The sequence below is a fragment of the Meles meles genome, chromosome X (genome assembly GCF_922984935.1).
Source record: "Meles meles chromosome X, mMelMel3.1 paternal haplotype, whole genome shotgun sequence".
In the NCBI taxonomy this organism is placed as follows: domain Eukaryota; kingdom Metazoa; phylum Chordata; class Mammalia; order Carnivora; family Mustelidae; genus Meles; species Meles meles.
This window is the reverse complement of record NC_060087.1, coordinates 46,438,976-46,464,506: the sequence shown is the minus strand read 5'-3', so window position 1 is coordinate 46,464,506 and position 25,531 is coordinate 46,438,976. Positions and strand designations below refer to the sequence as shown.

The 25,531-nt window shown below is 49.3% G+C and overlaps 1 protein-coding gene across 1 annotated transcript in view; it reads left to right on the top strand.

Moving 5' to 3' along the window:
• Positions 1 to 25,531, top strand: part of IQSEC2 (IQ motif and Sec7 domain ArfGEF 2) — a 76,239-nt gene that overhangs the window by 35,245 nt on the left and 15,463 nt on the right. The window contains 3 exon segments of the mRNA XM_045995006.1: positions 1,239 to 1,334; positions 21,923 to 22,184; positions 23,130 to 23,531. Coding sequence (XP_045850962.1) covers positions 1,239 to 1,334; positions 21,923 to 22,184; positions 23,130 to 23,531 — 760 coding nt within the window.

Genomic DNA, 25,531 nt, shown 5'->3' with positions numbered 1-25,531 from the left:
TACTTCGGCTCTGGAACGGCTGGGCCCTGACCGCAACCTGCCTTCAGGGGCTTGTGGGGGACAGGGGCTGGCTGACCTGGAAGGGCCAGCTCCACTCCCAGGGTCCGCCCTGCACTGGATAAACCAGGCCCTCAGCCTCACTCCCCTTACCGTCCCTCTGGCCCCCCCACCCCTGCCCCCGCCCTCTGTGGACTTTAATCAGGGGAAGCAGGAGGCAAGGGGCCTTTGGACCCTGCACTAGGGGTGGGGGCACAGCCCTGGGGGGTGGAGTGTGGGCTGTGCCCGGGGCTGGGGGCACAACACTGACCTTGGAAGCCAAGACTCCTGCTGGGAACCACCCTGACCTCTGGCTCACTGGGCCCCACCCACCCACTCAGCCCCAGTCCCCATCCTGTCACCTAGACCACTGAGACCTTGTCAGCTCTCCTCCGCCCTCGCTGCTCCTCTCCTTTGCTCTGCTGCTCTCTGCCTCTCCCTGTCTTCGCTCTGTGTCTTTTGTCTCACCCTTTCTCTGTCTTCCTCTTTCTCTGTCTTTTCTTCTTTTCTGTCTCACCCTTTCCTTGTCTCTTTCGGTTTCTCTCTGTCCCTCTCCTCCTACAGTGTTTCCTCCACCCACCTGGCCTGCGTTCTTCCCCCTCTTTGGACCCAGAGCCTCTTCTCTCTCCATCTCTTCCTCCCTTTCTATAAGGGGGAGCCCCCCCATACAGCTTTCCCCTATTTCATCTCCCCTCCCCTGCCCTCTTCCCTACCCGTGTGGCGTCTGGTGTGAGGAGGGCTCCCTTCCCCCTTCCCTGCTGTGGTGTCCCAGTGTCTCCGTGGCTCAGGTCCCCACGGAGTCACCTGGAACACAGGAGGCCCAGACCGGCTCTTTTGTCTCTGCTGCCCCCTGTTGTCATTGTGTTCTGTTTGTGGTTCGAGTGCCGTCCTCTCTTTCTTGACTTTGTGGTTTTTTTTTTCTTTTTTCTTCCTTCCTTCCTTCCTTCCTTCCTTCCTTCCTTCCTTCCTTCTCTGCTTCCTCTCCCTCCTCTCCCTCCTCTCCCTCCTGCCCGGCTTCCCCACCTCCCACCCCTCCTCTTCCATTCCCAATCCTCCTCTACCCATTCCTCCCAGTCTTCCCTCCCCTCTCACTTCCCCACTCACTCTCACTTCCTTGTCCCTACTCCCCACCCTGCCTCTCCCCTCCCTCCCTGTCTCTCTCTCTGTCTCTCTTTCTCTCTCTGTCTCTTGCTGTCTCTCAGGTCCACAGCGTCTCATACTCTACACCAGTATTGCTGTCCTACTCAGGTCCTTGACTCCATGAAGCTTACCCCCTCAGGCAGGCTGGCAGAGAGCAGGTAAGAGCTAGACCCACCCCTCCCCTCCATCCTTCACCCTTTCGGACAGATCTGCCATAGGATTGCCAGACCCCCTCCCCCATCTCCCTCTAGCCTCTGGAATGAGTGTGGAATGGATGTCTGAGCACGTGAGGGGAGTGACTGGGAGACCAGGTAGGAGACCAAAGAGGACATTCAGATTCTGTTTGTAGTTTGTCCTTCCTTAAAAATCCTTCCCTAGGTATCTGCCCCCCAAAGTGGGAGCGATTGGTTCAAGAATATGTAATATTTGAGCTGTTTTGAAGGATGAGTAAGAGTTTGCCAGTTGGCTAGGATGGGGAAGGGTGTTTAGGCAGAGGGGGAAATCGCCCACACCTCTGAGAACAACATTATTTCCAAAGTAATTGAAAATCACATTTTACATTTTCTAATTATAATACAATAACATGAAATATTCATAGCAGTGACAAAAAGGTTAGGCCTATTTGAAAACAGAAAAAATACTTGGGTGAAAGAGGAAATAAGAATGGAATTTATAGACTATTTAGGGTAAGTATCAATTATAGACTCTTTAGAATAAATGTCAGCGGGAATACTACATATCAAAACCCACGGGATGTGACCATGAGGGATTCCTGGAGGAAAATTTATCATCTTAAATGCTTTTATTAGAGAACAAGACAGTTTAAATTTAATGAACTAATTATTCCACTCAAGAATTTAGAAAAAGAACAACTGAAAGAAACCAGAATAAAGTAATTACTATAGATAAAACCAGAAATTCATGGAATAGAAACTAAAAGATTTGATAAACTAAGAGGTGGTTTTTGAAAAGACCGGTAAACTAGACAGACAGTCCTCTGAGAGATACGACACAGAAAAAGGCAAGAAAGACATAAATAAAATAAGGTATGATGAAGGGGATTTAACCACAGATTTTGAAGAGATGAAAAAGTCATAAAAGATGCTTTGTATAATTTTATACCAATAAATATAAACTCTAGATGAAATGGGTGGTTTTTTAGGAAAATATAAATTACCAAAATGATATAAGGAGTGACAGAAAAGCTGATTAGAATAGAACAATACAGAAGAAGTTAAAAAGATGGTCAAAGTTTTCTCCTTAGAAATGGCACCAGGGCCCAGTTGGTATCATGGACATCCTGGTATGGTGGAAGTTCTGTCAAATCTGGAAAGATCAGGTAATAGAAAAAAATGGACTCTCTCTCTGGGTAGTTGGTTCATTCCAGAAAGCTAGTATAACTGGATAGGTTTAGACAAAAAAATATGAAAACTATATCCTAATCTCATATATTAATACAGTCACAAATATTTTAAATAAAAGTATCAAACTGAATCCATCAGTGTATTGAAAGAAGAATGCATCGTGACAAATGAAGGTTTGTCCCAGGAATGCAGGGATTGTTCAACATTAGGATAGCTGTTATTGTAATGAATTACATTAATAGATTAAATTAAATGGAACATATAACTATCTCCATAAATGCTGAAAAAATAATCTGATACAATTACACATCCATTCTTGATTTTAGAACTCTTAGTAACTGTCCTAGTTATTTCTTACTGTATTTGGTAATTGTTACACAGCAATAGATAACTAGTATAGTAAGCTATCAGTGAAAATGTCCTTAAATTGGTAAAGAATTTTTTATCAGAAACCAAAGACAATTACCAGATGTAATTGTGAACTATTAGATAAATTGCCATTAAGCTTGGGAACAAAATAAGTATGACTGCCATTGCTGTCACTAACCAACATTTTTTTTGGTAGAAGTTTTAACCAGTGGGCTTAAAAAAAGAAAAAAAAAGTGGTCTCAATATTAGAAAGAAAGACTCAGAACTAGCACTCTTTTAAGATTGTGTAGTTGGCTACTTAGATAATCAACGAGAATAAGAGGAAAATTTATTAGAACTAATGTAAAAATTATGTGAGATGGCCAGACACAAGATAAATATGCACCCAAACCATTAACATCTCTGAATACCAGCAATAACTAATTGGAAGACATAATAGAAGTAGCAGGGAAAAATGATAAAATTCCTAGGAATTGACAAGAAACATGAAATACTTCTCTGTAGAAAACTATAAAATTTCATTAAAGGCTGTGAGAAGACTTGAATAGTCAAGCATTGTATCCTGTTCCTGGATGGGAAGATTGAATATGGTAAAAATGATATTTTTCCTCCCAATTTGGTCAAAAGATTCAATGCATTTCTCATTAAAATTTCATTGATATTTTCTTTGGGAATTGGGCAATTGGATTTTAAAGTTCATATGGAAGAGTAAATGCCCATGGATTACTAAGAAAATTTTGGAAAAGGAGAACAATAAGGGGAACCTTGTCCTATTAAATGCAAAACTTAACATAAAGCTGCAGAAATTACATATAATAACACAGAAATGGAGGATGGCATACATGGAACAAAACAGAGTTTAGAAACAAACCCATATATTCATATGGGAATTTAATTTATGATAAAAAAAAAACACACACATGTCAGGGGCGCCTGGGTGGCTCAGTGGGTTAAAGCCTCTGCCTTCGGCTCAGGTCATGAGGTCATGATCCCAGGGTCCTGGGATGGAGCCCCAAGTCGGGCTCTCTGCTCAGCAGGGAGCCTGCTTCCTCCTCTCTCTCTGCCTGCCTCTCTGCCTACTTGTGATCTCTATCTGTCAAATAAATAAATAAGATCTTAATAAAAAAAACACATGTCAAATCAGTAGGGAGTCAGTAAGTGGGATGGGACCACTGGCTACCATTTGGGGAAAAATGAAGTCAAACCTCTGTCTCATATAAAATTGAATACAAAGGGTAGAACTATAAATGTACCAGAAGAAAATACAGAATATTTTTATAATACTAGGGTGGAGGAGCCTTTCTGAGCATGACTGAAGAACCCAGATGCCATAAAGTAAAGAGCAGTAATTCTGGCTACATCAAAGTTAAGAACTTCTGTTTGGACAAATATACCATACACAAAGTTAAAACATAACAACAGGCTAGGAAAAAAAAAACAACATAGATAATCAGGCAAAGGTTAATATCTATGTCTGTATATCAACACCTGGAAACTAATAAGAAAAAGTTGTATACCACATTTAGAATAGAGAAATAACGTGATCTGGCAATTCAGCAAATAAATAGACATCCATTAGCTGATGAATGAGAAAGAATACTCAAGTTTGCCAATAGCTAAAGAAATGTAACTAAAACATCAATGAAGTGCCAATTTTATTTTTTTTATTTTTTTAAAGATTTTATTTATTTATTTGACAGAGAGAGATCATAAGTAGATAGAGAGGCAGGCAGAGAGAGAGAGAGGGAAGCAGGCTCCCTGCTGAGCAGAGAGCCCGATGCGGGACTCGATCCCAGGACCCTGAGATTATGACCTGAGCCGAAGGCAGCGGCTTAACCCACTGAGCCACCCAGGCGCCCTGAAGTACCAATTTTAAAGTGCCAAATGAGAAGATTGAAAGAGCTATGAGGAAACAGGAGCTCGCACATTCCTTGACTGGAGTGCAAATTGGTGCAATTTTTTTAATGGCACCTATTTGTCGGTTGTCCCCAGAATCTTAAATGTGCATATACTTCTAACCTGAGAACCATATCTTGGAGGGAGGTAGACTTCTCTAAGGCTTTACTACTAGGTGGTCCCCCAACCAGAGGTCTTTTCTAAAACATTCGATCCCAACTATAAACTTAAACTGTACTGTGCAACTCTTTATCACGTGCTCTTGTAGGATAGCATTCTCAGCCAACTCTTAATGAAAAGGTTGCATGAGGTATGCTACTCAAAGTAAAGACAAGATTATGTGAGTAGGAATAATTTTTTTAAGATTTTGTTTATTTATTTGATAGAGAGAGAGTGAGAGAGGGAACACAAGCAGGGGAGTAGGAGAGGCAGAGGGAAAGGTAGAAGCAGGCTTCCCATGGAGCAGGGAGTCTGATGTGGGGCTCGATCCCAGGACCCAGGGATCATGACCTGAGCCGAAGGCAGATGCTCAACAACTGAGCCACCCAGGCACCCCCCTCTTTCTTTTTAAAGATTTTGTTTATTTATTTGATAGAGAGAGTGAGTAGGAATAATCTTTTAGCCAGTCTATAAAAATGTTAAAGCAACAAAAATAACTTTTAGCCACATTTCACACAAAATATGCATTCCTTTGGCCCTACAGTTCAACTTTTAGGAGCCTATCCTTCAAAACTACTTCCAGACAAATGCAAAGATGTTCATTGCAGCATTGTTTATAATAGCGAAAATTAAAACAATCTTCCTGTCCGTCAATGGAGAGCAGCTTTTCCTTCATGATTCACCCCTACTATGGGATACTCTTACAGATCACAGGAAAAAGATCTATCTCTGTGTACTGGCATGGAAGGATCTCCAAGACTCATTGTTATATGAAAAAAAGCAAGTTGCAGAACAAGACTTGTAGTGTTATCCCATTGTTGTAAGGAAAAGAAAATCCACATAACAATGATGAGAACATGTTATACATATCCTGTCATGATATCAAAATCACTGGCCTTTTTCCTTGGTCCCATTTCCTCCCTTTTACTAATTGATTTCCTTCTTCCTCTATATCGTTTCCCTATGTCCAGTTATTCAGATCTTGCTTTTCCTTTTAATAACTAGCTCAAATACCACCTGATTCATTTAGTAAGATTTGTCTGGCCTACCCTTGGTTAAGCCTTGTGCTGAGCCTCTGTGGGATACAGGACTGAATTGTATCTGGTCCTACCGTCAGGGAGCTGAAGTCTAGAAGGGAGAGACAGGTGACAATAACAGCATAGTGTGGTTTGGTATGGGACAAAAGTAGGTTCAGAGGGCCTCCTGAAGAAGGGCACCAAATTGCATCTGCCCCTACAGGCGGGGACATGGGTACTGAGTCTTGAAAGAGCAATAGCTTTCCTTCATCCCCCAACCCTGACCGAACTGGTCTTGTCTACTTTTTGGCTATTCCAAGCAGGATGATGTAATGGGGGGGGGAAATAGTTGAGTCAGTACCTTTCTTTATTCAAATCTAAGTTTGACCACTTACTAGATCTATGACTGTGGGCAGGCTGTTTAACTTCTGAGCCTCTGTTTCCTCATCTGTGTAATGAGGTCAATGCCTACTTAACTCTCAGGGCTGATTTAGGATTGGAGATGGTACATGTAAAATTCCTGGGTAAGTATAACTCTTGAAGGACAGGGACCACCCGTGTCTTCTGTTCCTCATAGGCAAGTGTGTTGCATTGGATTGGATTGGATTGGATTGGATCTGGGGATGGTTCTGGAGCAAAGAATGGGCCTAACCATAGTGGGACTTTGAGATGAGAAGGCTGAGAGTTGTACACAGGATGGAGGGGACTGCACTATAAGAAGAGAGAGCCACATCTCTGGTCTTGCCATGAAGGTGGCACAGGAGGGGAAAAATGGGCAGGTGGCCCTGCGAAATGGAGCCCATACAGGGCATTCTGGCCCTGGTTCTTGGCCCTGTTCTACTAATGCCATCTTCCAGTCTCACAGACCAGGGCAGGGAAGCATGGTGGACCAATATTTGCACTGGGGCAGCACATCTCAATTTCATTCCCAGTTCTTTCACTCCCTAGCTGGGTGACCATAAACAACTCCCTTCACATCTCTGAGCCTAGTTATTTATCTGTTAAAAGAAACACAATACCACTAACATCGTGGGATTTATAGAGGAGATCAATTACTGAGTGCCTGGCACATAATGGGTACTCAAAAAAAAAAAAAGCATAGCTGTTCTTAGTGTTTGTTTTAGGAGACACAGAGTTCTGTTGTAGCCAGGGCCTATGCTGAGTAATGGTTCTTGCCTTCCACAAGTCCCCAGTTAGGGAGACCGAGGAGAGCTATGATAGAGGAGCTCATGGTGGGGGGTGGGTGCTGTGGAAGCCCAAAAGAGGGGATCTGGCCCAGTCCAGGACTGCTGCAGGTCAACTCAACCTAAGAGCTGAGTCTTAGAGGATGAGTAAGAGGTAGTCAGGGATAGAAGGATGAAGTGTGGAAGAACATTTCAGGCAGAAGGAATGGCATATGCAGAAGAACCTAGATGTTATTGGATAGGGCCAGAGGTTCTTAACCTGGGGTGACATGGGCTACAAGTGGTCCATGAAACTCCTGAAATTGAGTGCAAAATGTTTTGTGTGTGTACCTGGTTTTTTTTTTTTTTGTGCATTTTTTTGTTGTTGGGGAGATGGTCCATGGCTTTTGTTATATGCATAAAGTGTTTGTGCTCCTATAAAAAGGTCAAGAACCAGTGTTGCCAGTGACAAAGTGTCATGGGAATGGATCCTAAATAGGAGAGAAATTTGGTGCAATTTGTGTTTTAGAAACATCCCATTAGCAGTCAATATGAGAAGTGGATTGTATGCCTGGGGGCCAGATGGAGGGCCTAAACTGGGGTATTGGCACAGAAGGGAATGGATTTGAGCAGAACTACCCTGTTGTACTACTCCAGTGGGCACTGGTCATATAGAAGCATTTTAATTTCAAATTATGGAATCAAAAGTCTTTGAGAGTTATTAATGAGATAGACTCAATGGAAGATGAAGGGAAGGGAGGAGACAAGGATGAGCTGGCATTCGCAGAGGGCCACAGGGACATGAATCCAGGGTAACTGCAAGAGGAAAAGGGAACCTCTATTAATACTTACCCAGCACTCAGTGTCCTTGGTGGTTACTAGCTTCCAGCCTCCTTGGTTCTTGGAGATCCCAGAGCGACACTGAGGACACTTCTCTCTCTATGGACTTTGGAGAGGATTTATGTCTGGGTTGTGAGTCACGTTGTTTCCTAAAGAAAGTGATGTTTGAGTCAGTCATTCAAGGTCCCTAAAGATCTGGAGAGCTAGGGGTCGGGGAGGATGCTCTAGGAGAGCATACAAAGGCCCAGGGGTGAGGGATGGTGAAATCAAATGTGGGAGGGGGCGGAGCTTAGACCTGCCTCAAACAGCTCTCTGGGAACAGTCAGGCTTCCTTCTTCATGGTAGGCAGCTAGGGAGCCAGGAGCAGATCTTGAGTAGACAAAGTGACACGTCAAAGAGCCTTTTTAGAGGAAGGGAAACTAGGGAGGAGGCTGCTGTGGTAATTCAGGAGAGAGAGAAGCTAAGGTAGCAGCCTTGGGGACAGAGCAGAGAAGATGCATTTGAGAGGTGATTGGGAGGAAGAGAGAACTGGAGTAGCAGGCTGAATAAATAGTGGGGATGGGAGGGAGTGGAGATGACAGAGGTTGGAATTCACAGTGAGTTTTAGTGTTCGGGTCTGGCAATGGAGTCATGCATTCAACGAATATTTCTTGAGTGCCAGACGCTGGGCATTGGGAATACAGCACTTAACAGAACAGATGCTGGTCCTGATGGATCTTACAGTGGGTGAGATGAATAATAGATAAATAAACAACAAAATATATAGAATGTGTCTGGTGCCACATCTCTCTGGGGGACGATGTTCCAGACAGAAGGAACGTGGAGCGCAAAGGCCCTGAGATAAGCATGTGCAGGTCATGTTTGAGGGACAGCAGGGAGACTAGTATGATTGGAGAAAGAACCAACAGGGAGTGAGAGGAGTAGAAGATGAGGAGGTGGAATCGGCAGAATTTGGTGACTGACTTGTTAAGGGAGCAGGAAGAATCTAGCGTAGCTCCCAGGTGTGTTCTGCACTTGGGCCACTGGGTGGAAGGTGGTGCTTTTCATTAAGGTGCAAAATGCAGAAGACAGGTTTGCAGTAGTAAGATGCTGAGCTTGAGGTCACCATGAGCTCTGAAGGCCGTAAAGGCCACCCTGGTGGAGCTTTCTGCAAGCATTAGGCTTGATGGGTCTGAGACCCAAGAGAGAGATCCATGAGACAGAGACAGAGATGAGGGAGGGGGCCTAAGCCATCCCTGAAGTTAGGCCATGGAGTGGGACTGCTGACAAAGGGTGTGGAATGAAAGAGAAGAGGGCCAGAGCAGGACTGGGGAAGAGGAACCAACGCATAAGAGATGGGGAGAGGAAGAGGAGATGGGGGTGGTCAGAGAAGTAGGAGGAAAACCAGCAGGGAGTGGGCTCACGGAAGCAGAGGAAGGCAGGAGCCATCCGCGCACGAAGGAGGGGCTTGTTAAGAGTGGCAAATGTTACAGCCGGGGGAAGGAAGATGAGGGTGGGAGAGAGTCTATTGGCTTTAACCACTAGGAGGTCCTCGGCGACCTGGCTAAGAACAGTTTTGGTGGCAGGGTGGGCGCACGAGGCAGATTGCAGTGGGTTGGAGAGCTCGTGGGAGGTACTGAAGTGGAGATGGCCAGTGGAAATGAATTTCTCAAGAAGCTTAGCTGTGAAGAGGAGAGAGGGACAGTGATTGCTAGAGGGAGATGTGGGGGCAGATAGAGGGTTTTTATTCCCAGATGGGAGAGACTTGAGCTTCTATAAATGTTGGTAAGAAGGAGGCAACAGAAAGAGAGAGAGAGAGAGAGAGGTTGAAACACGGGAGAGAGAGGGGATGGTAGTTGTGGAGGAGGTAGCAGGGGTGGGCCCAGAGCCCGAGTGGAGGGGCCAGCCTTAAATAGTATAGGGGCCCTCTCTTTCTCACAGAGAGGCAGAGCAGGGGTAGTGGGGGCAAAGACAAGGGCGTTGAGGGGGCTGGTGAAAGAAATGCTTCAGTGGAGTTTGGAGCAACCACCAAGGGCAGGGATGGGGGAGCTAAGAGGAAGCAAGGAATACTTCTCCTTGTGAGTCACGGAGGACTTCCTGCAAGAAGCAGCATTTAAACGGGGCCATCATGTTCAGATGGGATCTCAGTAGCAGAAGATATGTGCAGAAGGAAGAAACAGAGTCAGCAAAGGCATGGAGGTGTGAAGAAGCTGGCCATCCTAATGGAGTAATGAACGAACTGGTTTGATGAAGGCTGAGCATGAAGTGAGTCACTAATAATGACAGTAATAATAAGAGTTACTGTATATGAAGCCCCAAACATACCCTGTGGCAGGTGCTTGACATACTTGACCCCATTTAATTCCACCATACCCTGCAGAATGGGTATTTTCTCACTTTGTAGATGAGGAACATAAGTCCTAGAGAAGTATAGAAGTGGACCCAAGGTCACCCAGCTGGTAGGAGGTGGGGCTGATATTCCTATCCAGGTCTGGGGAACTCTAAAGCCCATGTTTTCTCTACCAGACAAGGAAGAGCAGGTGAAGCCATATGGTGGCGGAGCCTTGAATGCCAACTTGGAGAGTCTGACCTTTTATCCAGGAAGCGATGGGGAGCCAAGGTGGGCGTCTAAGCAGAGACATGCAAGAGATTTTTACTTGCAGACTCTATTAGGAAGGCTAATGGGTCCAAAAGGGTAGAGGGAAGAAATCAGGAGGGGATGGCAAGATCAGGATGAGCGGTGTCAGAGGCCTGACCTGAATGCGAGGGGAGTGAGCGGTGGGACTGGAAGATCACTTGTCCTTCCTGATAGCCTTGAGAGGTGTGGCATTTGCTCCTTTTCTAGATGAGGAATGGGAGACGCAGAAAGGGCGAGTGGCTTGCCCCAGGCTTGAGTTCTGCTTCACGTGGTTCTGCTGACTCAGTGACTGTGGAACAATGTGTTATAGGGAACTTTGAGTACGAAGAGGGGGTGCATGTGTGCTCAGGTGCCTGCGTGCAAGTATGTGTGTTACCTGTGTATGTGTGTGGGCTCGTCTGCCTGTCTGGTGGACAGCAGTGCCTTCCCTTGCCTGTCCCTGTCCTCCTCCCTTCTCATCTCTTCCCAATCCTCCAGTTTCCTGGCTTCCATACTTCCTGCCTCCCTTGAGCCAAGGGGTCTGGGAGCGGGGCGATACTGTTTCATTAGCTATCTCCAGAAAATCAGCCTTTCCGTTCCCAAAGTAGCTGGACCTCCTGAGCCCTAGTGTTTGTCCGTCCATGCCACGAAATTGTAGCCTGGCTCCAGGGACTGCCATGCACAGACTGGCCCCTGGTGCCTGTGTACAATACCCTGGGGCCAGGAGCTTGTTCCTGCACCGTCTTCCCTACCCCCCCCCCACCACCTTTGCACTTCTGCGCAGGTGCCAATGGCCACCTTGGCAAATAGATTCCGTTCACGAGCAGTTAACAGTAACCACCACCATGTTCCTGTTGCTCCTATTTGCCAGGCACTTAATGTATGTTCCAGTCCTTGCAACAGTCCTGTGGGGTTGGCATTATGAGCCCCATTTTTACAGATGAGAACACTGAGGCTTCAGAGGGGCAATAGCATGCCTGGGGCACATAGCCTGGAAGCACTTACAGAGCTGGCGTTGGAACCCAGGTCTGTTTGCTTCCAAAGCTGTGGGCTTTCCACACTCCATTTCTGACATCACCAATTTCCCTGACCCTGAGCCTCCAGGAAATACAAATCTTTGTCTTTCAAGGGCAGGGCGGATTTCTAGCGGTTGTGCCAAGTTCACCTAAAGGACCCAGTGGGATGAGTCTGAGACTTGGAGCTCTGAGAACTCCGGGCTGAAATCCTAACTCTACCACTCACCCAGCTACGTGACCTTGGGCAGATTATCTCAACCTCTCTGAGTTTCAATTCCCTCATCTCTAAAATGTTGCCGTGTTGTTGCAGTGGTTAAATGAGATGATGTCTGCAAAGACCCAGCACCAAGCCGGTTGCTGCTATTTCTATTCAAATAAATGTTGGGCACCTGTCAGGTCTGAAATGGAATTGGTATACTCTGGGCGTGACCTTAACCGAGCCCAGCCTGGGTGTGGGGGAGGGCTGTTGCAGGCTCCTTGGAGACTTGAGTTGGGCATGGCCCTAGGTAAGCTGTCATGCTGGCCTACCCATTCAGACCCCACTCCTAGCCCACCACCCTGGTTCCAAAGCCGTTCATGTATCTCCCCTGCTCTGCAAACTAATGCCTCTGCCTCTCTCTGTCACCCGCCCGCCTGTGGCCTCTACCCTGCCCTTCCTGGCCCCAGGGAAGAGGAGGAGGAGGAGGAGACTGAGGAAGAGGAAGAGGAAGACGCTCATCAGTTCTGCTGTCCGGCCTCCGAGTGCAGTAGTCCCTCCTCTCGGTAACTGAGAGGACAAGGGTCATTTTCTATGCAGAAGCAAAAGCCTTAACCAGCTCCCCCCACCCCCCGCCCGCTATCCCCTATGGGACCCTGTCCCTGCTTCAGGATGGGCAAGCATCGTGCCCCTTCCTCACCCACTTCCTTGGAATTCCCACACACCCCTACTGCTGTTTCCCCTGGACTCCAGCCCCCGAATTATAAAGGCTGGAGCCCTAGGTCTGACTAAAATATGGGAGCAGCAGAGCTTGGAGCTTGGAGCTTGGAACCTGGACCCTCCCGCACCCGCACCCCATTTCCCAGGCACCCTGGAGCCTGCCACTCCTGGAGAGGTCTCCAAATGACATCCCAAGGACCTACCTCTGTCCTCTGTGAGCACAAACAGAGATGCAGGGTGCCTAGGGCTCAGAGGACCAGACGGGGGCGGGACCCAGCCTGCCTAGTTTCCTGTTGCTCGTTCCCTCGCTGCGGCCATTGCCGGCATCTCCTCCGCCGCTTGAAGGCCTCGTCCCATGCCCTCTGCCACTCCCATAGTGCTCTGTAAATATGATCAGGAGGAAAAGGCCTTTCAGAGTGCGTGTGTCGCTGTGTACAAAAGAATTTCCATCAATAAAAGCTGATCTCTTCTCTCTGTCTGATGTATGTTCCACCCTACCCCCACCTCCCTCTCCTCATTCCCACCAGGGCTTTACCTTCTTTCCTATCCAGGGCTGGGGACAGGACCTGGGAGAGAGAATAGGGTTTGATTGTTGGTTATTGTCAACACCCTAGAGGCAGGCACGAATGAATGGTGTGGTGCTCTCACTCACCCGGGGCAAGCCAGCTGCCTTCTCCAGCCGGTCAACCTGAGGCCAGCCCGGACATGCTGCTTGGCCCCTCTGCTACCTAGTTCCCCACCTCTGCCATGTGTGAAAGGAGGAGAGGGGTTGGGTCAGAGGCTCTCCAAGGGCTCCTCCAGCTCCAACATTCTGTCGATCTCATGTGCAACAATTTTAAGGAAGTATAATTGCACGCATTTAAAATACGACAATTCAATGACACATTCCATACAATTCTGTGGTTTCTATTTCTACAACAACACTGATTTGGGGAGTCTCCAATCCTGTGGATTTCATGATTCTATTATTTTAAAAGATTTCATGATTCTATTATTTTAAAAAGCTTCTGATGTTATGGTTTTAATACTCTGTGATGGTTTAAGAGTCCTTGATTCTGTACTTTCAAGGTTCTGATTCTACAACTTTAGGGATCTCTGAATCTAAGCCGTTTCCTCCAGATGCAATGACGCTAAATATTTCCTGCACCTTCCAGAAGCTGGGTCTAAGACTCCCTGGAGGCTGTTGGCAGGAGGGTGGAAGGTATCCTTTAGGGACTGTAGGACCCACACCTTCCATAATGTGTCTTCACATTATGGAGCAAAGTCAGGAGACCCCCAAGTGGGTTCATACCCCCCCCCCCAGATTTCCCTTTCTAAGCCTTTGGCATTGAACAAATCTGAGCTTACCTTCCGGCTCTCTCACTTACTGCCCGTGTAATCTTGAGCAAGTATTTTCTTCTCCTTGAGCTTCATCTTCCTCCTGAGCGCAGTGAGAATATATCTACCTCTGTGGGTTATTGTGAAGATTAGCAAGGAAACACAAGGAGCCCAGCACAGGGTCTGGTGCACAGTGGGGCAAGTGTGATTAGGGCCCATGTGAGAGTGCCTCCTCTCCTTTCTTTCAGCCCTCCCTTCGGCATCCCCATCACATTGGTCCCGTCCTTTTCACAGAGGCTCACCTTATTCCCTCATTCAGCCACTCAACTCATCTACTCACTTATTCATTCAAATTCTAATTTATTTCTCAGCTCTCTCTGGCCTTTCCTCTGTCCTTCCCTCTCTCTCTTCCTCTTTTCCCTCCTTTACTCTTCCAGAAGGCATTGCTTGAACACCTAACTGTGGGCAAGGCTTTATTATTTTTTTAACGGTTTTATTTATTTATTTGTCAGAGAGAAGGAAAGCTGCAGGCAGAGGGAGAAGTAGGCTCCCCCCTGAGCAAGGAGTCGGATGCAGGACTTGATCCCAGGACCCTGGGATCATGACCTGAGCCGAAGGCAGATGCTTAACCGGCTGAGCTACCCCAGGTGTCCCGATGAGGCTTTAAGCTAAATACTGTGAGGGCTCCAAAAGAAGACAGTGGCTCTGTTCTCCTTGAGTTCTCCATCTCCCACGGGAGGTGAGAATTCCTTTGGAAAAAGAGGCAGGGTGTGAGGGGTAGAAATGATAAGAGTAGATATGGCTTCACTGTTGAGCAAAATTGGTTCCTGGCCCAAAGAGGAGGGAGTGTGTCAGGATGGGCTGAGGAGGGTGGTAGTGTCAGGGAGGGCTTGCTGGAGGAGGAGGTCCAAAGAGTGGAAGGCTGAGAAGGGTTTGAATGGGTGGCAGACATGAAGAGGCATCACAGGAGACAGGCACAGCCTGGAGGAAACCCTGGCGGGGAGCTCCAGGGTTATGCTGGGGAATGGTGTGTAGGTTGTTCTGCCTAGCTGGTCTCCAGGGGTGTGGGAGACTAGATGACCTGTGGATGAAGATACCATTCTACCCTTTATCTGACTGGAGGTAGGGTGGAGGTGGGGGTTCAATGAAATGGAGGCAGAGGCCAGATAAAGGTCAGGCGATCACTGTGGAAGCCAAGGAGGTGTGGACACCTGTGTAGGCAATGGAATTGGCCGAGAGCCTGTGCCACAGGAAGGGGGAGGGTTTCCGTCAGCTGTGAGGGAAATGTGTATGCCTGCATCTACGTGTGCGTGTCCTTATGTGTGGCGGGTGGGTGGGTCAGTAGTAAGAGACTGTGCGTTGTTACGTATCTAAGGGTATGTGATTGTGTGAGGCTGGGTGTGAGGAATCCCGAGTATGTGTGTGAGGTTGATTGTGCGAGGGGCCGACCTTCTGTGCCTGGCAGACTCTCTGTGTCTGCCTGGTAGAGATAATCATGAGACTGTGTGTGGGTGGCTTTTGAGCATGTGGGGCCATGGCTTTTAGGGAGACAGTCTTCGGGCAGGATGGTCACACATACTCAGACATGCACAACAGTCACTTGTCTTAGGGGACTGAAGTGGCTGCTGAGCATGTGCCGTGTGCTGTGCCCTGGCCTGGGCTTGCAGGGCCCACAGAGATGACTCGTATCAGCCACTGCCATTGGGAGACAGGAGCAGGGAAGGGGAGGGACACTTATCACAAGTTAGCTGCCGGTAAGGACCACCCGTGATGTGAGCGTGACGTGAGCATGCACAAGATGCAGAGTGGGGAGTAGTTGACCCTGTCCAGTTGTGTGTGTGTTGGGGGGGGCGCAGAATGAGTCAGAATTAATTCTCTGGGAGGGCGCACATGCTCAGAGTGCTGAAAGATGCAGATGAGGTCTGCGGCCAAGGGGAGAGGGAGGCCATCCTGGGCAGGAGAAACCAAGGAAGAGTATAAGCAAGGGCACCGGGCTCACTAGCCTAGCAGGTGCAAGTTACCTGCTGTTGCCCAGCTGTTGTCTGTGAGCTCAAAGGGGTTGGGGGGAGCTGGACAGATTCAAGGGGCTGCTCAAACCAAAAGCGGGGACACTGGCCTGGAAGGTAGGAGATTTGGGTTCTCATTCTTCACGACCCTGGACACGTCACTTTGACTATGTGGGCCTTAGTTTGGATCTCAGGGATTGGATGGTTCATAAAGCCCATCCCTGTTCTGTGGCTTCTTCTCCCTGTGACCAGTTAAACCCATGACTCACTCTTCTCGAAGTCAGGCCCTTCTTCCATTTAACCTCAGTATTTCCTGCTTCCTCCTGGGTTGCTGCTTCTCCCACTCCACAGATATTTACCCAGCCTCTGCCCTCCGCATGTCACTGTGGGCAGGCACAGGGAGCTGGAGAATACAGATCAGACCTGGGAGGGGGGGTTCAGTGTCGAGGGGTGGGGGCACAGGGGTAAGAGCAGGAGCGTTGATTTGACTCCTGGCTCTACCACTGCTGAGCTTTGAGACTTTGGGCAAGTTACTCATCCCTCTGCATTTCATTTTCCTCATCTATTATCTCCTTCAGGGAGAACAACCTGGACCTAGCAGAGTTGCTAGGCCTAGCCAAAAGTAGGTACTCCGTAAATGACAGCAATTCTTTTTAGAGCTGCAAAGCAGTAGAGCTGGGATTCAAACCCAGGTCTGTGCACCCCCAAGCCCACATTTGCCTGCTGTCTCCCTAGTCAGCCCCTTTGGTGGCCCCCTCCCCTGTCAGCCCCTGTGCCAAGCGGGGCTGGCCTCAGGTTTGGAATCTCCAGGGCACTGGGATTGGGTAGGAGAAACAGCTTGCAGAAGAACCATCAAAGGAGATGGAGGTGATTGGGGTCCCTCCGCTCCTCTGCCCCACCCACCCCTGTGTCCCATATCCCTGACAGGGTCTTCCTCCAAAGCCCCAAGCCTCTGCTCTCATCTGGGTGCGGTGATCTTCTCCTCTTGTTTTTTTGTCTCCCACTTCCGGTCCCGCCCCTTCCAGCCTAAGTTGTCATGGGGATAGTCCTCAGCATCCCTAGCTTCCTCTTGCCCTCATCTTATGGTATCCATAGCGACAGCCCCCATTCGTTTCCATGGCAACTGCATCCGGATCCTGTCCCCTGCTGGCTGCCTCGCTCTGGGCAGCACCAATAAAGGGAAGGAGAGAGAGAGCGATCTCCCATTAGGAGCAGCATCGGGGAGAGTCAATGCCCATGCTACCCTAAATCCTTACAGAATGTCCTGCCTTTCCCCATCTTAGTGCCTTGGCTCACAAGGTCACTCACTCACTTCTACCAGCTCCTCCGAGGCAAGGTCCTGGTCAATGCTTCCTCCCCAGGGAAGCCTTTAAAGCTGCAGGGGAACTAGTCCAGGCTCTGGGCTTTGGATTCTTGTTCTGCCACTTGCTCTCTCTGAGACCTCTGGCAGATAACTTTCCCCCTCAGAGTCTTTTTCCTCACTTGCAAAATAGGAATCCTAATTCTTCCTTCACGTTTGTCATGCAGATTAAATAATGTGTGGAAAATGCCTGACACAGGGAAGGTGCTGCAAGTGTGAGTTTATTTTTATTCTGCTCAGCCACCCCCAAGCAGAAGGAATCTCTCTCCTGAGCTCCCCCAACACTTCCTCTGTTCCCCAGCCTTGAGAACTTTCAGTTTTGTACTGTGGTTATTTGTGTAACGTGGTTTATTCCCCCCCCAACCCCCCGCCCTGCTGCAGAGGATGCTCCTCAGTTTCTCCCACAGAATCGCCCAGAAGACAGTGCACACAGGCACGTGTGTGTGTGTCCTTGTGTTCTTTGCTCCAGGCTGGGAGAAGTCCAGAGCGGGGCAGCGGGGGTGGTCTCCCAGGCCCTTTCTGAAGTCCAGGAATCCGAAGAAGGAATTGCATTTCCCTCTAGCCCTGCACAGATGAGAAACAAGTGCAGGGAGGTAAAGTGACGTGGTCAGGCTCACAAAGCTGCTAAATGGCAGTCAAGACCTGAAGCTGGGCTTCCCAGCTTTTTAATGCACATATCGTGCGTGTATGTGTGTGTCCATGTGTGTGCATGTGTGCATATGAGAGAGAGAGAGATTTTCCATGTGATCAGCATACCCCTCAGTGTTTTGGGGGCCCTGAGTAAAGGGACTTCGTATCCCCAGGTCCGGTTTTTTCAGCAATATGTATGATATCAGGAAGGACACCCTCAAGCACTGTCCTTTTTGCCAGGCCCTCTTGAGGAGACTGCACTGACAGCCTGACCTCCCTGCCCCTCTTTCCTTTGCAATCAAAGTTAGGGGCCAGCTCTGAAGGGAAGAATTGCCAACGAGCAGAGAGCCAGAGGGGCAGCACGGAGCCAGAAGTGGCGAGAGGCAACGAGATGTCATGCAAAGACAGCCTAGGCCCTGTGTCTGCATTCTGACTTTCTCATTTAATAGGCCATGTGACCTTAAGCAAGTTTATATTACCTCTCTCAGCCTCTGTGTCCTCATCTATAACACGGGGCTAATGGGGTCTGCCATAAGTTTCAAGGATTCAGTCAGCTCATTGATGCTCTTCCCCTAGGGATGGGGTGACTCTAGGGCCCTGTGGCAGCAGAGGAAGGACCTGTAAGCCAAGCCGTGTGGAGGGGGCAGGTAGGCATGAAAGGGCGCACCTGAGCTAACTGTTGAAGGGTGAGCAGGAAGTAGTCAGATTGAAGTCATGGGGCAGAAGGTATATGAGGGAGGGGTCAGATCAGGAGAGCCATCCACAGCTCTGCTGAGGTAGTTAGAGGTTATCGCCCAAAAGTTGATCCCTGTAAAGCCTAAGGTAGATCACGTCCCTCTTCTGTTCATCTCAATCAGAGCAAAAGTCGAAGTCTTTATCGCGGGCTCAATGCCCTTCATGATTTGGCTCCCATTCCTCCTCTAACTTTACCTCTTCTCACTCTCCCCTCATTCACTCCACTCTAGCTACACTGGCTTTCTTGCTGTTTCTGAAACATGCCAGGCATTGCTCTACCTCAACATCTTTGTGCTGGCTCTACCTTCTGTCTGGACTCCTTTGGCCTCAGGTGACCACACAACTCACTCCCTCACTTCCATCGGGGCTCCGCTTCTATGCCATTTCTTCAAAAAGACCTTCCCCAACCGCGATGTCGAAAACAGTGCGTTTGACCACTCTGCCGTATTTTCCTTCCTAGCACTTATCTCTACCTGCAATGATAGTATGTATTTATAGTCTGCTTCTCCCGCTAGAATGTCACCTCCCCTAGGGAACACATTTATGTGTCTTGTTCACTATTATATGTTATATTCTATAATTATATATATTCCGAGCACCCAGCACTGGGCCTGGCATACTGAAAATGCTCAACTGTTGTTCATTGAATGAGTTCAGATGAGCCCTGGGAAGGTTTTAGTGGGAGAGCAAAATGGTCAGATCTGTACATTGGAGGGCTCTCTCTGGCCACAGGATGGAGAATGGATTGGAAGAGGACACTGGTGGGCGGAGGTCAAGGCTGGGGATGGGGGATTTATCAGCACAGCCACTGGAGCTTATTCATTGACTCCTTCACTCCAGCAGTTTTATCGAGCTCTTCTGTTCCAGGCCTTGTGCTTGGTGCTGGCTAGGAGATTACCAAATTCTCTTCCTGTGCTGGGATTCTGGGAGTCATGAACACAAATAGCTGTCACGCTTTGCCAAAGCTAACCTGCACCATAAAAAGAAGGACAGACATGTGCTGTGTGTGGGAGCTCTGAACAGGATCAGCAATAATTTCTGGCTGGAGGCGGGCTTCAGGAGGGCTTCTTAGTGGTGGCATATGACCTGAATCTTGATAGAAGTAGGGTGTGGGGGGATTTCTCGGATTGCAGATGGCAGAGATGATAGGGACTGCATTCCAGGTGGAAGGTACTGAATGAGCAGTTTGGGAGGTGGAAAGCAGAGGAGTATTTGGGAGAAACAGGATCTGGGCCAGGCTGAAGGGAAAGGTGGAGAGGATGGGAGGCTGGCAGCTCCTCCTGCAGTCTGGCTGAATGTTTAAGGGCGTGAGCTCTGGAGTCAGACTGCCTGGATTTGAATCCTGACTCTAATATTAGGAGCTGTGTGACCATTGATAAGTCACTTAATCTCTCTGGGCCTCAGTTTCTTGATGTATAAAATGAAGATTAAATCACAATACCTATCTTATAGGGTTGTTTTGAAGAATAAACAGATTATTAAATGTGAAGTGGGAAGAACTGTGCCTGATGTGCTAAGTTCTTCATAAGCATTAGCTATTGTGTCTTTGAGAAGCCTCAGGTGCCAGAATAAGAAACTTGGGCTATCTCTTGTGGGCATCGGGAGCTACAGATGGTTCACGAACAGAGGAGACAATTGGCTCAAAACTGGGTTTAAGCTCTATGCTGAGAGGGAGAGGTTTGAAAGGTTGATGAGCAGGATGCTTCAGTCCTGAGGAGCATCTTAGATGCCTGTGCTGGCGGGGGGTTGGGGGGGCTAGACTAGGTCTGACGCCTGAAGTGGGAGTACACAACCCCTGAAGCCCAGGAAGAGAGAGGATTTGGGGTAGAGGGCAGCTCCCCAGTCTGCTTCTGCCTTGTTCCTGGCATTGTTATAGCATGACGTTGGGAGGGTGGAGGATGAATGGTGGGCAGGGAGGGGGTCCTCTAAGGTGGAGCTGAGCTCTACTCCTGCAGCCCGGGACCCAGCAGGGTGAGTGGGTGCTGCCTCCCCCACTGTACCCAGCCCCCAACTCGAAGTGCTCTCCCACAAGGCTGGCAGGTCTGATCCAGCTGAAGTTCTTACAGGGGTAGGGAGTCCCCTTACATCCACCCCAGCTTGCCCTGCCCTGCGCCCTGGCCTCTGCCAAGTAGGGCTTGGGGAGTGGCCCCTTAAACCTTTCCAGCTAAGCGCCCCCTCAACCATGTGCCTGCCCAAACCAGAACATTCTCTGGGCTCCAACACACCCACTCCCCCCACAGCCCCCATGCCTCACCCACCTGTCCCTCCCCTCCCGGCCCCCCTCCTCATTACCCTCACCTCTGTGGCTCCTCACCTTGCCTGCTAGGCTCAGGGCGCCTGGGCGCTGTCGCCACCTGGGTTCCCTGGCAGCCTTGTTGTCATGGCACCATGGGAGCAAGTCTGGCGGAACAACAGCTCTGGGTAACCAGGGCGGGCAAGGCCCCGTGCCCCGCTCCTGCCAGTCTTCGACCTCAAGACTTTTGCCTCCCCCTCCCCCAGCTGAACAGAGGAGGCCATGAGGAGGAAAAAGAAGTTGCCCCGCAGGGCAGCTCTTTACCTGTGAGGATGCTGAATGGGAGGTGCCTCTCTCTGTCTCGGAGCCTGAGCCCTTGCAGCCAAGGAACCCTGGGAACTGGCCAGGCCAGTGTCCAGGCAGCAGAGGGCAGGGACAGGGCTGTAGCAGACAGGGCTGGGCAGGGGAGGGGTAAGTCTGGAGGCAGATGATTCAGGAGTGGGCCCCAGGCTTGGCGTCAGGGCTGATCTGCGGTGGTGCTGGGGGATCAGGCTGGGAGGGAAACTGCAGCAAACGGTGTTGAGGACAGAGCCAGGAGGGGGCTGGAGCTAAGAGGGGAAGGGGCCTGCGGTGGGGAGGGGGCGCTGTGAAGGAACTGGTCTGTCAGGGGAAGAAAGGTTTGGGGATGGAGTTGTTAGGGGCCAGGACTATTAGAAAAAGGGACTTGAGTGGACAAGACTGGGAGGAAATTGGTCTGTGGTAAGGCTGTGAGGGGATGTGGCCATGGTGGACCATGTGTGAGGGGTGAGTAGGAACCAGGACAAGCCTGTGAGAAGACCCAGCTTTGAGGTAAAGGAGTCTAAGCAGCTGGAGCTGTGAGCGGTGGGGCAGAAGGGCAATCATGGTAAGGCTGTGAAGTCAAGAGGGCCTGCAGGGAAGGGACTGCCAAGGGCAGCTTGGGGTGGGGGTAGACCTCCCCTCTGGCCTTTAAATGTTGGAGTTCCTATGTCTGTGAGGAAGCTGGGGAGGATGGGGTTGTGGGAAGGGATCTGGTCCACCCACATTCAGTCTGGCTGAGCAGGCCCATCTCCTGGTCCCACATCCTGGTTCATCTTATCTCATCCCCACAGTGTGGAGGGTGAAGCCCCAGGCAGTGACCTGAGCACAGCGGTTGATAGTCCTGGGAGCCAACCCCCCTACCGGCTGAGCCAGCTGCCCCCCACCAGCAGCCACATGGGGGGCCCCCCAGCTGGGGTGGGCCTTCCCTGGGCTCAGCGAGCTCGCCTCCAGCCAGCCAGTGTCGCCCTGAGGAAGCAGGAGGAGGAGGAGATAAAGCGCACCAAGGCCCTGTCGGACAGCTATGAACTCTCCACGGACCTGCAGGACAAGAAGGTGCAGAGGAGATGGCTCTGGCTGGGAATGGGAGCTGGGAGGGGGAGTGGTGGTGTGAGAGAACCAAGAGAGGGATTCCCAAAGAGGGATACTTGAGGGTGGTATCCAGGGAGGGATAGGGAGCCCAGAATGGGAGACTAGCTCTGGGATCCTTCGCCCTACTGGGGACTTACCCACTCATTCACCACCCATCCGCCGAGTCTCCTGTTCACTCAACAAACATTGACTGAGCTCCAAGCCTGCACTGGAAACATAAAGATAAATGAGACCTGGACCCAGTCCTCCAAAAATCTAATAGGAGAAGCACACACACCCATTGACACTTTCAGAAGACTGTGCTATAGTATATCACATATATCACACAGGATATCATTTAGCTTTAAAAAAAAAAAAGGCTGGGGGGCACAAAACGCCGTGTATATAGGGGGAAAAAGAAAACCTGGAAGGACATATACCAAAATGTTAATTGTGGTTATTCCTACATATCGGGACTTTAGGCAAACCGATATTCCTTTCTCTCTTCTTTCCTTCTTTCTTTCTTTCCCTCTCTCCCCACTCCCCCCTCCCTTCCTCCCTCTCTCTCTCCTTCCTCTCTCTTCCTCTTTCCTTTCCTCCTTCTGGCTCTCAATTTACTTCTTATTTTCTCACCGTTTTTGGCTTCTCTGGGTTTTTTTTTTCTAACTTTTTTGGAATAATGGGCCTCTACCTCTTGTAAATAAGAAAGAAAACCACCATCCAGCCTCATGTGCCAAGTGCTATCGGAGATTAAAATGAGGACACCACACAGAGCCCAGCCTGGCGTGTCCAGGCAGCTCTAGGCAGTTAGCTGTGACTTGGGGCCAGGGGTGAGAGGGGAGGAGGGGGTGGTATGTGGTTGAGGCTCAGGGAGATGAATGAGGCTGGTGTGAGTTTCTGACCTTGTTCCCCTCGACCCTCCCCTGCTAGGTGGAAATGCTGGAGAGGAAGTATGGGGGCTCCTTCCTGAGCCGCAGGGCTGCCAGGACCATCCAGACAGCCTTTCGCCAGTACCGCATGAACAAGAACTTTGAGCGGCTCCGCAGCTCGGCTTCAGAGAGCCGCATGTCCCGCCGCATCATCCTTTCCAACATGAGGATGCAGTTCTCCTTCGAGGAGTACGAGAAGGCACAGAACCCCGCGTACTTCGAGGGCAAGCCTGCCTCGCTGGACGAGGGTGCCATGGCTGGTGCCCGGAGCCACCGGCTTGAACGAGGGCTCCCCTATGGAGGCTCCTGTGGAGGGGGCATCGATGGTGGGGGAAGCTCCGTCACCACATCTGGAGAGTTTTCTAATGATATCACAGAGCTCGAGGACTCCTTCTCCAAACAGGTCAGTATCCCTGGAAAAGGGCCTTTCCTCCCCATCCCCATGCCCTAGCTACTCCTATGCCTCTTTACCTATGTTCCGTACTGAAAGGAGTTGCCTGGCGAGTGTTTGAGGAGGGGCTGTGAGATTGAGGAGAAAGATTTGGCCAGATGGAAAAATCAGTTCGTTAAAACAAGCAAGTTAAAAATCTAGGCATGGAGAACACAAAGAAAATGTATGTTCCCACTCTCTGGAATGTGACCCACTATCGAGTTCAGGCGTAACCAACAGGTGATGAGCTCCTACTCCGTGCCACAAGCTGTGTGTGCGAGACCCCGGCGAGACCAGGGGAGGGGGCAGGGGTGGTGGTGGTGGTTTCCCAGTTTTACAAAGAAGGAGACTGAGGCTCCAAATCCCCGAGAGGCAAAGGGACTTATCCAAACTGGAGTGGAACTCGGCTGTCTTGTTTCAAACTCTGCGCCCTTTCTCTTATACCACACTTGCTAGGGACCAGGCTCTGGGCTGGGCATCTTGATGGAAACAGATGAGAGCTGTCCAGGGTCCTTGTTCTTAAGGCTCTCCGAAGCCAGTAGAAAACAGCAGACATGTGTGCCTGACTGTCCCCTGAAACAGAGTGGGCTCCGAGCCATGAGGAAGGACCACCTAGAGTACCATGGGAACCCAGAGGAGGGAAAAGAAACTTTCTTTTGGGATGACCAGAGAAAGCTTCTTTGGGAAAATAGTGCTGGGAGCTGGGCCTTACCAGACAGATAATATTTAGCAAGTTAAAGACTGTTGGGAGGGTGTTGCTTGCCCAGGCAATGCATTGGCAAAAACACGGTATGGCGGGAATGTAATAGGCTGTGGTGGTGGAAGGAGATCATTCTGAGCTCAAGGGTATAGTCTGTGGAGCCATTCAGGTGCAAATCCCAGTTCTGCCATCTCCCAGAGGTGTGATCTTCAGCAACTTGCTTAACCTCACTGAAACATGATCAATAAAACAGGTAAAACCTTCCTTTTAAAGCTGGTGTGAAGAGTCACTTCAGCTAGGAAATATACATGATAGCACTTATGCATGGTGGCTGCTAAGTACATGCTAGTTTCCTTCCTAAAACCAAGGAGGTATTTGGCAGAGATTATTTGAATGAAAGAATGAATGAATGAAGCCTTGTAAGAGAAGAAATCATTTTTCTCTAATCTCCGTGATCTGGCCCTGCCATCAGCCAGAATGGGCTTCCCTGGAGCTAGAAGTAACCCCTGGGCTATCCCTGGAGAGGGTATATATAGGGGGAAGGAAAGAAGTATTAAAGGGAAGATCGAAATCATTCATCCATTCATACAACAGACATTTAATTGAATACCTCTTCTGTGTCAAGTGTGTTGAGCTGAGCTGAAAAGAGGGAAGCCGGACCTGGACCCAGCCCTCAAGGGGAGAATGGGGGTTACGGGATCACATATGATCCTATGAGGAACCAGGCCTTGGCCCAGCTGTCAGTGCTGTCTACATCCAATGGAGAAGTGTGTTAGTTACGTGTATTAGTTACATTGCTGCATATCAAATGATGCCAAGTTTAGTAGCTTAAAACTGAACTTTAAGACTGAGCTTAAACAAGAAACATTTATTCCTTCATGCAGTTTCTGAGGGCCGGGAGTGGCTTGGCTGGTGACTCTGGCTGGTGACTAGGAGGCTCTTATGAGAGACTAGGGTCTCTTATGAGGCTGCCATCAGGCTGTAGGTTCAGACCACAGTCTCTGAAGACTTGACTGGGGCTGATGGGTCTGCTTCCAAGGTCACTCACTTTACAGATGCTCACAATGTGGACATCTCCATAGGGCTGCTCATGGTGTGGCTTCCCCCCAGAACAAGGGGTCTGAGAGAGAGAGAGAGAGAGAGAGAGAGAAGAGTGAACAGGAGTTCTCAGGAAGGAATCTGTAGTCTTTTGTAACCTAATCCTGGAAGTGACATCCCATCCCTTCTGCCATATACTGTTGGTTCCACAGACCACGTCTGGGACAGTGTGGTA